The following is a 13,309-nucleotide window of genomic DNA, read 5'->3' as shown; positions in this document are numbered from 1 at the left end:
CTTAGTATGCTTCACAACGTGTGCAAACACACAGTAAGTTGTTCCTCTCTCAACACATGCCAAAAAGAGCAGTTAATTGTGGGTCACCTTCAGCATCTTCTAGCAAGTGATCAAAGGACATCACTCACATGCACACACACAGGGGCCTTCTCATGCCACCTATCAGAAAGCTGCACTTGACCTTTAAAAGCTTGCTTATAAGGAAAGTATCCTCTGGTAGCAAATGAGGATTTAGTACTCTGAGAAACAGAGAAGGTCTGGAAAAATTAAATTCAATACAATTTTAACTTTTATCTAAAGAAGGATACAGCTCACATGATTTAACTCTGTAAGCTGAAAACCAAATCATCTACTCTATTAGAGGTCAGGGAACCACGGGGGTTTTTTGTTGTTGCTGCTGCTGCTGCTACTACAAGTCAGCCTTGGGTATGAGGGAAGATTGTCCTGGATCAGCACTCTGCCATGGTCTTTGGTCCTCCCTGTCACATCCTACAGGAGCTCTCAGAGCCCACAAGCTCAGTCTATGCCTCCCAACTTACCCAAGGGGGTGAGTGCAACACAGCCTGCCATAATACAAGTGGTCTGCCTAAAAGTGGGCTGGAGAGAAGCATGTCAAGTTCAAAATGCCTACAACACTGAACAAGCCAGAAGAAGTAAAACAAAACCTTAAAATATGGTACCAGCACAAAGGGTAGCTCTCCCTGGCCATCACTGCACACTCTGTACCCTGGCCTACATGTAATCCACCCCCAACACCTGCATTCTCACACAGTACACACTTCACCTGCCAGCAGCTGCTGAAAGCTAATAGTGAAAAGCATCCAGAAATGGAGGCTGGGTCACAATTATGTCCACCAAATGACATTTCTGCAGCTAATGACTTTTTGTAAAAACTACTGGGTAGGCTGTAATTTCAGCCTCAGCAAGAAGAGCCTGTTTCTTAAGGTCATGGCCTGTGGGCTGTGGCACCCTGCTGTTTATGGACCACTTCAATTGCTTTCTTCAAGCACCATCAACAAGGAAAGAGTAGCTGTGGTGTTTCAGCACCACACTAGCCTATGGATGTCAAATGTCCTCTTGTCCAGGATACCATCTCAGGGAAGAGGGCCCACATCCAGCCACACACCCTTAGAAATACTCAGATTACTGGCCTCAAGAAAGAACCAAATCACTGTGTTTGAACTGGAAAATAATTATGAATCACTGTCACTTTCTCTTTTTTTTAGTTTTTTTTCCCTGCTGTTACTTTTTCTTAAGATCCTTAAGACTTCTATGTAAATTATTTGTAGCACCTTGACTTAAACATTTTCTGCAGGACCCACAACACCTAGAACAGGGTCTGGCAACTAAACACCAATAAATATTTAATTCATTGACATAAAGAAAAAGGACACTTGCCACAGATGCCAAATGTTACCTCTTCAACAGATGCTGAACTACTACTATTCTATAGAAACAACAGTATATTCAAAATTTAGCCCTTTCTCCCCCCCCCCCCCCCAACTGGGGCTGTCTTAAAAGACTAACATTTTAATTCAAGTGTGAACAAGTCCCCCTAATCATTTTAAACTATTTTTCATTGCTCAGAAGAAACATTTCCGGCCCTAGCCGGTTAACTCAGTTGGTTAGAGCATCTTCCCAAAACGACATGGTTGCGGTTCAATCCCCAGTCAGAGCACAGAGGATGCATGACTGAGTGGAACAAGAAATGAATGTTTTCCTTCCCCCTCCCTACTCTCTCCTTTCCTCTCTCTGTCTCTCTAAAAATCAGTCAATAAATAAAAAATTTAAACCCTGGCTGGACAGCTTGGTTAGTTGGAGTGTTGACCTGAAGTGCAGAGGTTGTAGGTTCAATCCCTGATCAGGGCACATAGAGAAACAGCTCAATGTTCCTGTCTCTCTCTCTCCCTGCCTCTTATTAAAAAAAGAAGAAGAAACATTTTCTATAATTCTTATAATTCACATCTATTTTAGGCTGTCAACTGACAAAAAACTTTGGTGTCTCTGGAATCACAGAAACATTTCTCCAAATTATTGATGTTATTGAAATATGCTCCAATTCCCACAACTCCCCAGGTTTCCACAGAGAAGCACCAAGCATTTAGTGTACACACATGTACATACTACACATAAAGCAGTTATATTAATTCAAGTTAGAGTCAAATGCCCATAAGCAATAAATCTGGCCAATAGCATGTAACCATCATCAATAAACAGATTACATAAAAGGAATCTACAACTCTGATACCACATTTAAAATCTCCTTTGGTCACTGACAAGACATACCCCTTGGGTACCAAGCAGCTAGCTCGATGCTACAGATGTGTATGTATTTCTTTATTTAGCTCAAATATAGTTTTCGACCTTCTGGTTTACATGGAGTGTGGAAGTTATACACAGCATGACTGATATTTCCCCAGCTGTCCATTAATTAAAATCTTTAAAGATTAAAGGCTACTGTTTTACATGTAATCCATTCTCCCATCACCTAAATTCTAAATAATGAGTGTAATCCCCAAAAAGGTCCACTTAGCTTTCCTGAAACTAAAAATCCAAGAAACACTAACACCTGCTGAAAAACAGTAACCCTGTATTTTGGATGCTTTTCCCATCCTTGTTCCTGAACTGTTCTTAAAAGTGAACCCTGGTACTGCTATCTCGGGAGGTCAGCTTTACACTGTGTGTGTTCTCTAGAACAGTGCCCGTCTAAGTATACCCGAGACCCTTCCTGAAAAAGCAGAGAACATTAGAGTGAGCATAAAGGAGGGGCCGAGATGCACAATAAGAACTCTATAAATTTGAGAGGTGAGCTGAGAAAAATCCCAAGAGGAATGATTTATTTTTCTCTACTGGTCTCAGCGTGGAACTAAGTTTCACCTGCCCTGGCTGTACAGCTCTGGTTTCATGGGGGACTGAATTTCAAAATGTGATGTGGAGGCAGAATCTAAGACCCACAGCCAAGAGAGAGTTTGGGGGACAAAGCATCAACCTGAAAGAGTACAGCCACTCACATAAGCTAAACAACAGCCTAGATGCAACCTAAGGCACCTATGCCTCAGAGGCAGTGAGTGCCTTCCCTGGGTTTCAGACTCACTCATTCCTACTTTTTGCTGAGGGTCGGGGCAAGGGACACTCGATTGTCCAGCCTCTCTCCAGAACCCCTGCACGCAATGTCTCACCACAACAGCTACTCCTCACCCACCCACACCCTGAAACATGCCCAAAGCCCACAGACCACAGCACGCTCCCAGCATCAGACAAACACATCAGCTGCAGACCTCAGCCTCCCCCAGGAGGAACCCCCACCCCTTCCAGAATCCTGGGTCTTCCTTACATCTTTCTACTCACCTGGAGCAAGAGTGACCTTCCCAAACCAAACCCAGCACTCTTCCCCACAATGTCAACTAGCACTGCCTTCTCCATCCCCTGCTAGCACCCGCGCCCGCCCTGACAAACCTGCCCTCACAGCCTTACCCACACACGCCTTCCTCGTCCATCCCCGCCGTCTGCACACCCTTCAAGCACAGGCTGAGCACTCCAGCACTCCTCCTCCTCACTCGCTCCCGGCCCGCAAAGCTTCCCCTCTCACGCCCTCCGAGCGCGCACAGCCGGCCCACACAGCCTCCCGCACTCGCTTCCGGCCGGCACGGCCTGCCCTCAGCACTCCCGGCCCGCACAGCCTGCCCTCACACGCTCCCGGCCCGCACCCGCGGAGCCCCTCTTCCGGGTCCCGCGCCGGCCCGGGCCTATGCGGCCTACCAAAGGCGGCCGCACTGGCCCGCGCCCCTCAGGAATGCGCGACAAACCCGCACTACTCACCCGCGCGCGGCAGCGGCAGCGGCGGCGGCGGCAGGGCCCCGGGCCCGGCTCCCGGAGCGGCGCGGAGCGTCTCGGCGCGGCGCGGCCCATGCGCTCAGTGGCGGCGCGGCGGGCGGGACCGGGCGGGGGCGCGGCCCGGGGCGGCCCCCATCGCAGCGGCGGCGCGGCGGCCCCGAGGCGGGCGCAGGCAGGCCGCGGGGGCGCCGCCGAGGCCGGCCGCTCGCTCTCGCCGGCTTCCTCCGCGGGGAAATGGGTCCGGCCTGATTCCGGCCGGTCCTGCGGCGGGGGCCGCGAATGCTTCCCCGAGCGGGGAACCAAAAGCCAGAGTGCCGAAGCCCAGGCCCGAGCGCCCCCGCCGGCGCCGCCCGGAAGTGCGGGGGCGGGGCCTGGCTTGGGAGCGGGGCGGGGCCGGGGCTAGAGGCGGGGCCCCTAGCGAGAGAAGGGACGAGAGCGTGAGACGGATCTAGAGCGTGGGGCGGGCCGAGAGAGCTTGGGGCGGGACCGAGACTTAGGGTGGGACGAGAACGTGGGGGCACGGCCAAGAACGTGAGGGCGGGACTGGAGTAAGAACTGGTCCGAGAGCGCAGGACGGAGCCAGAGCGCAGGGATAAGGCGAAGAGAGTGGGGGAGGGTCCTCGCGTGTGGGGGTGGGGCTTTGAACGTAGAGGCGGGGCCGGGGCACGTGCTCGAGGCCGAGAACGCGGGGGCGAGGCCGAAAGCGCGATTCCGAGCAAGAGCGCTGGACTGGGCCAAGAGCTTAGAGATGGGAACCTCGACTGTGGGGGCGGGGCCAGGGTATATGGGTGGGCCCTGAGCTTTGGGGCGGGGCCAAAAGCGGTCAAGTGGATTTGGGACAAGTAGCGGGGTCGGAACCAGTGGGCGTGGTTAAATATGCCGATATAGGCGGGGCGGAGCAACAGCGCTGTTGAAGGGGACCAGAGAGGGGGTTTCAGAAACTGCGTTGTCCCCTTGACCAATGGAGTCCAGGCGAGTGGCATGAGGAGGCGCCCCCGCGAAGGATTATGAAAAGACTGTGGTCACCAGAAGGTCTAGGTCGATGCACTAATAGAACGACTGGCCTCCAGATGTAGACACCGTGAAGCGCATGTTAGGTTGCAGCCCTTCGCTGCTGCCCACAGGGGGAGTCCACCAGCCTACGGTTACTGAGGTCAGCACCCACGGTCCTCGGGACGAGCAGCGAGTGCCCGGGTGGGAGGGGTGACCAGAGGGACTGAAGACCTCGGGGCTGGCTGACATGGACAGGCAGACCCTCGCAATGTCCAGGGCACTAAAGGGAGCAAGTGTTCAGGAGTTGGGCAGTTGGAGGGCAGAGCCAGGCTTACCCGGAGCTGAACCCTTGGTGACATCCAGCCCGTGACTCCCGCTTCTCTATGCCCACAGCTCTGGACCTGGCCAGGAAGCTGAGGTGGTGGTATGGGGCCCTGACCTCCCTGAGTCCCCAGGCAATCTGGACTCAGGGCTAGGGCACATAATAGTTAGTAGGCATCCAATAAATGCTAGCTGTCACTTGGTTAGGAGCCCCAACCTCCAAAGAGCTGTGGGTTGAGATTGGCTGAGGCCCCACCCTGGCTGGGCCCACCTTCCTCAATTTCTCCAAGGCATCATCCACAGTCCTGACAAGAGCTCCCCTTTCCACCACTGCCTGTGGGTCTCACTTGCCAAGGCCAGTCTGAGAGCAAGGGCTTCTGGGTGTCCTGATCCCTGCACCCTATCCCTTTCCCCGTCGCTATCACCATGGCAGCCCTTACCTGACCTGTAAGCCCATCTGGCCAATTCTGTGTTGCACAACCACCACCAGCCCCTTCTGGAAGGAAGGATGTTGGCACCAGAAATTGTTTACTGCCCCTAAGGAATTGTTTCTGACCCCACCTACGACCACATAAGACCCTGTTCTCTGCATAGCCATGCTCTGCCTAACACCTAGAGAAATGTTCCTGGCAGCCTTCAGGGGACAACTATACTGCCATTGTACAGACAAGGAAACTGCCACTCAAGTCACATAAGGACCTGATTGCCTCCACCTGCTCCTGTCTCAGGGCTCCCCAATACCTCATCCATCTACAGCTACCCCAACAGCCTGCTTTCTGGTGTACACAGCCCCTCGGGGCCTTTTGCTAGTGTCTTCTCCATGCCACCCTGCCCACTTCATGCTTCCATTACACTGCCCCCGGTCACCTCTAATGCCACCACATCTCCTGGACACTGCTCACCCTTGTTGCCCACCCTCATTCTGTATGTCTTCCAGGTCGGGCCAGAAGTCCTAGCACAGAGCTGCCTGTGCCACCAGCCAACCTCCCACTCGGCCACCCACTTGTGGTGACTGCCTCTCCCAGGATTCAGCATAGTATCTGGCACCTAGGATTTTGTAGGATAGGGGGTTAGTAAGGGATGGGGGCCACCAGAAGCATCCCCAGCCTGCTGAGGACCCAGGCCACCTCCTAAGGCCATTACCATACCTAGGGGCAGGCTGGGCAGGGAACAAGGGTGTGGATAAGGACAGCACATTACAGGAGCTGCATGTCTGAATCCACATGGCCCCACTAGGATCCTGGTAGCAGGTGTCACTCTCACTAGGATGGCCTCGGGCCCCACAGTACTGGGCACAGAAGATGCTCCTGCAGCCCCTCCTTCTCCTGTTCAGCCTCAGATAGAGGAGACAAAGTGGGTGATTTGCATGGCACAACAGGGTCCCTGTGGGTTGCAGGAGTCCTGGGTGGACTAGACAGACAGCAGAGCCTCCCATACATTGGTCCCCCGGAAGCCTCCTCACCCCCAGACTCAGGCCCCCAACACTTGCCTTGGTTCTGCAGAACTGCTGCTGCGGCCAGGCCATGCTCCTGGGCTTGTGTCCACATCCATCCTCCGCCTGGCCCATGGTGGCAGATGTCCCCAGGCCCTGGGACCAGAACAGGGTCCTCGGGCCTCCAGCTCCTCAGGGCCCCCACCCTGCAGGGACAGAAAGGGAATCAGAAGGCCTGGAGGAAATGAAACAGCGCTCTATGGTGGGTTATGGCTGTGGGCATGGAGGGGAAATTGTCCAGGCGGAGGAGACCAGAGGAGGAAGCTTGGGGAAAACTCTGAAGAGAGGGATGCAGGGAAGGCAGCACTGCAGGTCTGCAATGAAGCAGGGGTGACTTGGCAGAGGATTGCATCAGCCACCCAGTGCTGAGACCAGATACATCTACAGGAACCTCATTTTTGAACAGGTGAGTGCCAAGGTAGAACACCTTTTCTTTTTTTTCTTTCTTTCTTTTTTTTTTTTTTTTGTATTTTTCCGAAGTTAGAAGCGGGGAGGCAGTCAGACAGACTCTCACATGCACCTGACCAGGATCCACCCAGCATGCCCACCAGGGGGCATTGCTCTCTGCCCAGCTGGGCATTGCTCCAATGCCGCTGGAGACATTCTAGTGCCTGAGGCAGAGGCCATGGAGCCATCCTCAGCACCCAGGCCAACTTTGCTCCAATGGAGCCTTGGCTGCAGGAGGAGAAGAGAGAGATAGAGAGGAAGGAGAGGGGGAATGGTGGAGAAGCAGATGGGCGCTTCTCCTGTGTGCCCTGGCCGGGAATCAGGGAGCACCCCCATTTCATTACATTTAAAATGAAGTCCCCTTCCCTGGGAGCAGGAGTTTGTCACTAGAGGCTTTGATTTGATTAAATGTTGATGACATTTGTTCAGGCTTTCCAGGAACTAAACAAAACCTAGGAGCAGAAATGAAATTATTTCCTTCAATTTAGACCTAAAAGGAATACTTTTAAATAAAGTGGTCTTTTTTTAAAATAAAGTGGTCTTTAAAGCCTTACATGTATTCATGCGCTTGGCTGAAGAAGCCAACTTACAAGAAAGATTCCAAAGCATCATCCCAGAGGTACCAAGGAGGTATGTTGAGGCATGGAGGGGATGGGACATGGCCCAATGCAAGGGAGTGTAAACTAGCAAAACTAGCAGCAGAGAACTGTCTACAGCAGGGGTCCCCATACTTTTTACACAGGGGGCCAGTTCACTGTCCCTCAGACTGTTGGAGGGCCGGCCTATAAAAAAAGCTATGAACAAATCCCTATGCACACTGCACATACCCTATTTTAAAGTAAAAAAACAAAACGGGAACAAATACAATATTTAAAATAAAGAACAAGTAAATTTAAGTCAACAAACTGACCAGTATTTCAATGGGAACTATGCTCCTCTCACTGACCACCAATGAAAGAGGTGCCCCTTCCAGAAGTGCGGCGGGGGGCCGGATAAATGGCCTCAGGGGGCCGCATGCAGCCCGCGGGCCGTAGTTTGGGGACCCCTGATCTACAGAGATGGGATACCGATACTGTGCAGATCCCTATAATCCTCTTTTTTTTTTTTTTTCCTGTTAAGTGAGAAGAGGGAAATAAGACTCCTGCATGCACCCTGACTGGGATCCACCCAGCAATCCCCGTCTGGGGCTGATGCTCAAATCAACCAAGGTATCCTCAGCACCTGAAACTGACAGGCTTGGACCAACTGAGCTATCCTCGTCACCCGAGGCCCAAGCTCAAACCAGTCGAGTCACTGGCAGCAGGAGAGGAAGAGGGAGAGAAGGCGGGAGGAAAAGGAAGAGAAGCAGATGGTCACTTCTCTTGTGTGCCCTGACTGGGAATCAAACCTGGGATGCCCATATGCTGGGCCAATGCTCTAGTCACTGAGCAAACCAGCTAGGGCCCCATCATCCTCTCGAGTGGAGAGTACAAGGAAGGAGTGTATGGATTTGAGCTTCCATGGGGAAATGGGACCCTCAGAATGTGTTCCTTCCAGGCTGCCCATTCCCTGAACCTTCTGCCCAGGTGTGGGAAACGGGAGTAGGAGGGCAGGTAGGGGAAGGGAGGCCTTGGCTCATCATTTTTTAAAAAACATATATTATTATTATTTGCCTGACCTGTGGTGGCACAGTAAATAAAGCATCGACCTGGAATGCTGAGTTCGCTGGTTTGAAACCCCAGACTTGCCTGGTCAAGGCACATATGGGAGTTGATGCTTACTGCTCCTCCCCCCTTCTCTCTCTATCTCTGTCTCTCCCCCCGCCTAAAATGAATAAATAAAATTTAAAAAAATAAAAAAAATTATTATTATTAAAAATATATTTTGATTGATTTTAGAGGAGGGAAAGAGAGAAGTGGGGCAGGGGAGGGACAGTATGTGCCTTGACCAGGCAAGCCCAGGGTCCTGAACTGGTGATCTCAGCATTGCAGGGAGATGCTTTTTTTATTATTATTTTATCAAGAGAGAGAGAGAGGGACAGACAGACAGGAAGGGAGAGAGATGAGAAGCATCAGTTCCTAGTTACGTCCCTTTAGTTGTTCATTGATTGTTTTCTCCTATGTGCCTTGACTGGGGGGCTCCAGTTGAGCCAGTGAGCCCTTGCTCAAGCCAGCAACCTTGGGCTTCAAGCCAGCGACCATGGGGTAACATCTATGATCCCACACTCAAGCTGGTGAGCCCACACGCAAGCCAGAGACCTCAGGGTTTCGTACCTGGGTCCTCAGCATCCCAGGCTGATGGTCGGTCAGGCGCAGGTAGATGCTTTAATCCACTGTGCCATCACTAGTCAGTCTCAGCTTATCCAGTTTGTTTGTTTTTTTATTTTAATTTTTATTTATTTATATTTTTTACAGAGACAGAAAGTGAGTCAGAGAGAGGGATAGACAGGGACAGACAGACAGGAACAGAGAGAGATGAGAAGCATCAATCATTCGTTTTTCATTATGCGTTGCAACACCTTAGTTGTTCATTGATTGCTTTCTCATATGTGCCTTGACTGTGGGGCTACAGCAGACCAAGTAACCCTTTGCTGGAGCCAGCGACCTTGGGTTCAAGCTGGTGGGCTTTTGCTCAAACCAGATGAGCCCGTGCTCAAGCTGGCGACCTCGAGGTCTCGAACCTGGGTCCTCCACATCCCAGTCCGACGCTCTATCCACTGCGCCACCGCCTGGTCAGGCTTATCCAGTTTTGAGGAGAGAGGATGGGACTTCCCTTTGGAGGCACAGCTCCAGTCCAGCAGCACTGGCCAGCCATCTTCTCAACCATAAGCTTAGCCCTGAGCTCCATCTCTCCTCCCTAAGTGTCCTTTTTCTATCAGTTCTGAGTTTGGCGTGGGGTGTAGTTTGAGCCCCCATTCTAAACCCAATCAAGAATGTGGAACCATTGCATCAAGGTTGCAAGGAGAAAAGCTAGGACACTGAACACACAGGGTGCCCATACTTATGACTGTAGAACATGTACATATAAAGGCAAGAGGACTAACGAATTATCCCAGGGTATTAATACCAGGTTATAGCTAGAGAGCAGAATTAGGAATGGGTTCCATTCTCTTCCTTAGGCATTTAGGAAGAAGTTCTGTGCACTATCACTTATTATGATTACATGGAGACCACAAAGCTCTGCAGCAGGTACCACCTTCCAATGGTCTAAGAAAGACCGGCAGGGGTGAGAATCCTGGGATAAGGCAGAGCTGACCCACCTGTTGGGCAGTGGGAGGAAGGGTAGTGGGCCATTCTGTGACTGATGCAGTCATCCTAAATTGGGCCCCAGGACCAACGAGAAGGAGCCATCCTGAGCTTCCTGGGATGACCAGTGGGCATTCTAGGCTGGGGTCCCCTGGGCCCCAACCCTGTATTGGTCAGTTTCCCTGCCTGTTTTCTCCTGCGTCTGGTTCCACTCACCCTTCATATCTGTGGGGCTGGTATGTCATCTAGGCTGACATTTCGCAACCCACTTGCTACTTGGATTTCTCTCACCTGCCCTTCAGCTGAAACTGCCTTAGGCAAATGCCCCAGGAGTGATCCTGGCCCCAGTGCCAAGCTAGAGAGTTATGGGGACAGCCCTGGCCGGTTGGCTGAGTGGTAGAGCGTCGGCCTGGCGTGCAGAAGTCCCGGGTTCAATTACCGGCCAGGGCACACAGGAGAAGCGCCCATCTGCTTCTCCACCCTTCTCTGTCTCTCTCTTCCCCTCCCGCAGCCAAGGCTCCATTGGAGCAAAGATGGCCCAGGCACTGAGGATGGCTCCGTGGCCTCTGCCTCAGGCGCTAGAATGGCTCTGGTCGCAACAGAGCGACGCCCCGGATGGGCAGAGCATCACTCCCTGGTGGGCATGCTGGGTGGATCCCGGTTAGGCACAAGCGGGAGTCTGTCTGACTGCCTCCCCGTTTCCAACTTCAGAAAAATAAAAAATAAAAGAAATAGAGAGTTATGGGGACAGATACAGGGCTTATCCTCAAACAAGCTGGCTCTTATGTTAGCTCAGTGTCCACTGCTGCATACATGATACCTGGCATAACTGTTCCCTTCTAACCCTGCTGCTATGTCATCCTGTCCTGATGGTTCCTACTCGTCCTGTGTACCCTGCATGGACACCTCACCAGCAGACATGACACAGTCCCCCACATCCCTGGCTGGCCCCATGAGTCCAGGATCGGGCTCCAAGGCCAGCAGAAAAGCAGTGGCATGGCAGCAGGTGTATGAGCCCCAAGGGTAACACACTCCATCCCGAAGTGGACTCCACTTACCCTACAACTCAGGTCTCACTCTCAGTGTCCTGAGAGGGGTCCTGTTACTCCAGGCTGAGGGACACAGCAGGGACATTTTCCTGCATTGCCTTTTTAAAGGACTCTGACACCAGGAATATGTCCAAAGATTCAGGAGATGTCAAGTATGCTCAGGGCTGGACAGTGAGTGTTGAGGGCACAAGGTCCCTGCTGGCCACATGGACCTGGGAAAAAAGAGGGGAGAACAGCCTGCCCACCACCGACCCAATGCCTCCTCAACTTGGGAGGCTTAGGGACATCAATGGTGTGGCCAGAGCTGGCCCAGCTCCTGCCTCCCTGGAGACTTGACGGGCTGCTTGTGTCTTGGGCTAGCTAGTGGCTCTGGGAAAGGTGGGTATACCTCTTCGAGCCAGAGTATCCTCCTCAATAAAGGGAGGGTCCTGACCCTGCCCAACTAGCCTCAGAGGTCCCTGTGCCTGGGCCACGAGAGGGAGCCCACAGCTGACCGTGGCCCAAGTCTTGTGTCTAAAACACATAAGCAGAGGGCAGGGCTGCTGGCATCCCCCAACCCCAAAACCAATTGCCTAGGAAAGGTAGTGTCCCAGTGGACGGGCTTTGCACCTGAGGGGCCTTGGCTAGACTTCTAGAAGCAACAGATGAAGTTCTACCTTCCCAGGTGGCCTCCGGCCATTTCCCCTTTCGGTCTTGGGCATGGCTTCCCTCCCGCCACACTGACCCTCACGCCAGGCAGACTTCTCCCGTTGTCCTCTCTGTTCCCTCATCTGGAACACCTTTCTCTGTACTGACCACGCCATCCCCAAAGGCCTCCTCTCCCAGTGCTGGGAGCTCTTGCACCCATCTGCACGTTATCTTTCCTCTCCACCTGATGTACCTCATTCAGCACTCCCTCCCCCACACTGGCACAGTTCCAGGGCTCCGGGGCAACCTCTTGAGCTTGTAGCTGGTGACTGTGTTGGGACACAGGCCACCTTCCCTCACGCACAGCATATATCCTCCAGGTCAGCCTCTGCACTCCCTGGCCCGTCTGCTGCCCGCCCTCAAGTCTGCTGTCTTGCGATGTCTCTCTCTGCTGCCTAGGAGCCCTGTGCGGCCACTGCCAAGTTATAAGTATGTGATTATGTATGCTGGGGTTCCCCTCAGCCCTTTTGTTGCTGCAGAATCTGTCCTGGCAAACAAAAGTGCACTGGATTAGCCACAGTGGATTAAAAGATTTGCTTCTCAGAGTTTACCTAATAACTTAACAATTGTGCCGACAGAGTCTTTGAACCTCTAGAAACGCTCGCCAGGCCATCTGGGAGCTCCTGGCCTCTGTGGGCAGTGGGGTGGTGGTTGGGGTCATCACCTCAACCTCACACCCAGCTCTGTCTGGGCCTGGGCCTGTGCTCTTGGCTCCTGCCAGGCCCATCGGGGCTGAACTTGGAGACAGGACCATGCTCCAGATGGTGGAAGCAGAGGTGGAGGGAACAAGGCCCGGCTCTAACTGCCTTCTAGAGGGCTGGCCACATGAGGCCAGGTGTGGGTGGTACCAACCAGGCCTCACCGATACCCAGCCCAGCCCCTTGGGCATGTCCACACAGCCACACAGCACCAAGGACATAGCAACATGGAGGGTGGCTGTGACAGACAGGTGACACTCCAGGCTTTACCATGCCGTGGCGCACGGCCTCGCTGCAGTTATCCCACAGTGCACGTTCTTACACACACACACACACACACACACTCACACACACACACAGGCATGTCCGTCTTTGATCTCCAAAGGACACTCCATTTACAAGCTCTTAATCGCAGCTGTCTTTTCGGGGCCTGTCCTCTGAAGTCCCGAGTAATGGGATTTGGCGCCTCTGATCCATCTTTGGCTGGCCGCTCCCCATTATAGGTGGATATTTTTTTCCTTTTTTTTCTCGCATTTTTACTTCTTTTTTTTCTTTCTCGAAAAA

General features: G+C 52.7%; 1 protein-coding gene across 3 annotated transcripts in view; it reads right to left on the bottom strand.

The window, feature by feature from the left end:
- AXIN1 (axin 1) overlaps positions 1 to 4,055 on the bottom strand; it is a 91,081-nt gene extending 87,026 nt beyond the window's left edge. For 2 of the 3 annotated variants that reach the window (XM_066383060.1, XM_066383061.1), the window contains exon 1: positions 3,820 to 4,055. In XM_066383060.1, coding sequence (XP_066239157.1) covers positions 3,820 to 3,909 — 90 coding nt within the window. In that variant the 5' untranslated portion in view covers positions 3,910 to 4,055. Of the gene's footprint in view, positions 1 to 3,474; positions 3,493 to 3,819 lie in introns of those variants that run through there. The other variant, XM_066383063.1, reaches the window with a different exon arrangement.
- Between the last annotated feature and the right edge of the window lie 9,254 nt (positions 4,056 to 13,309).

The sequence above is a fragment of the Saccopteryx leptura genome, chromosome 4 (assembly GCF_036850995.1).
Source record: "Saccopteryx leptura isolate mSacLep1 chromosome 4, mSacLep1_pri_phased_curated, whole genome shotgun sequence".
Taxonomy (NCBI): domain Eukaryota; kingdom Metazoa; phylum Chordata; class Mammalia; order Chiroptera; family Emballonuridae; genus Saccopteryx; species Saccopteryx leptura.
The sequence above is the reverse complement of the archived record's forward strand: the minus strand, read 5'-3'. Positions and strand labels throughout refer to the sequence as shown.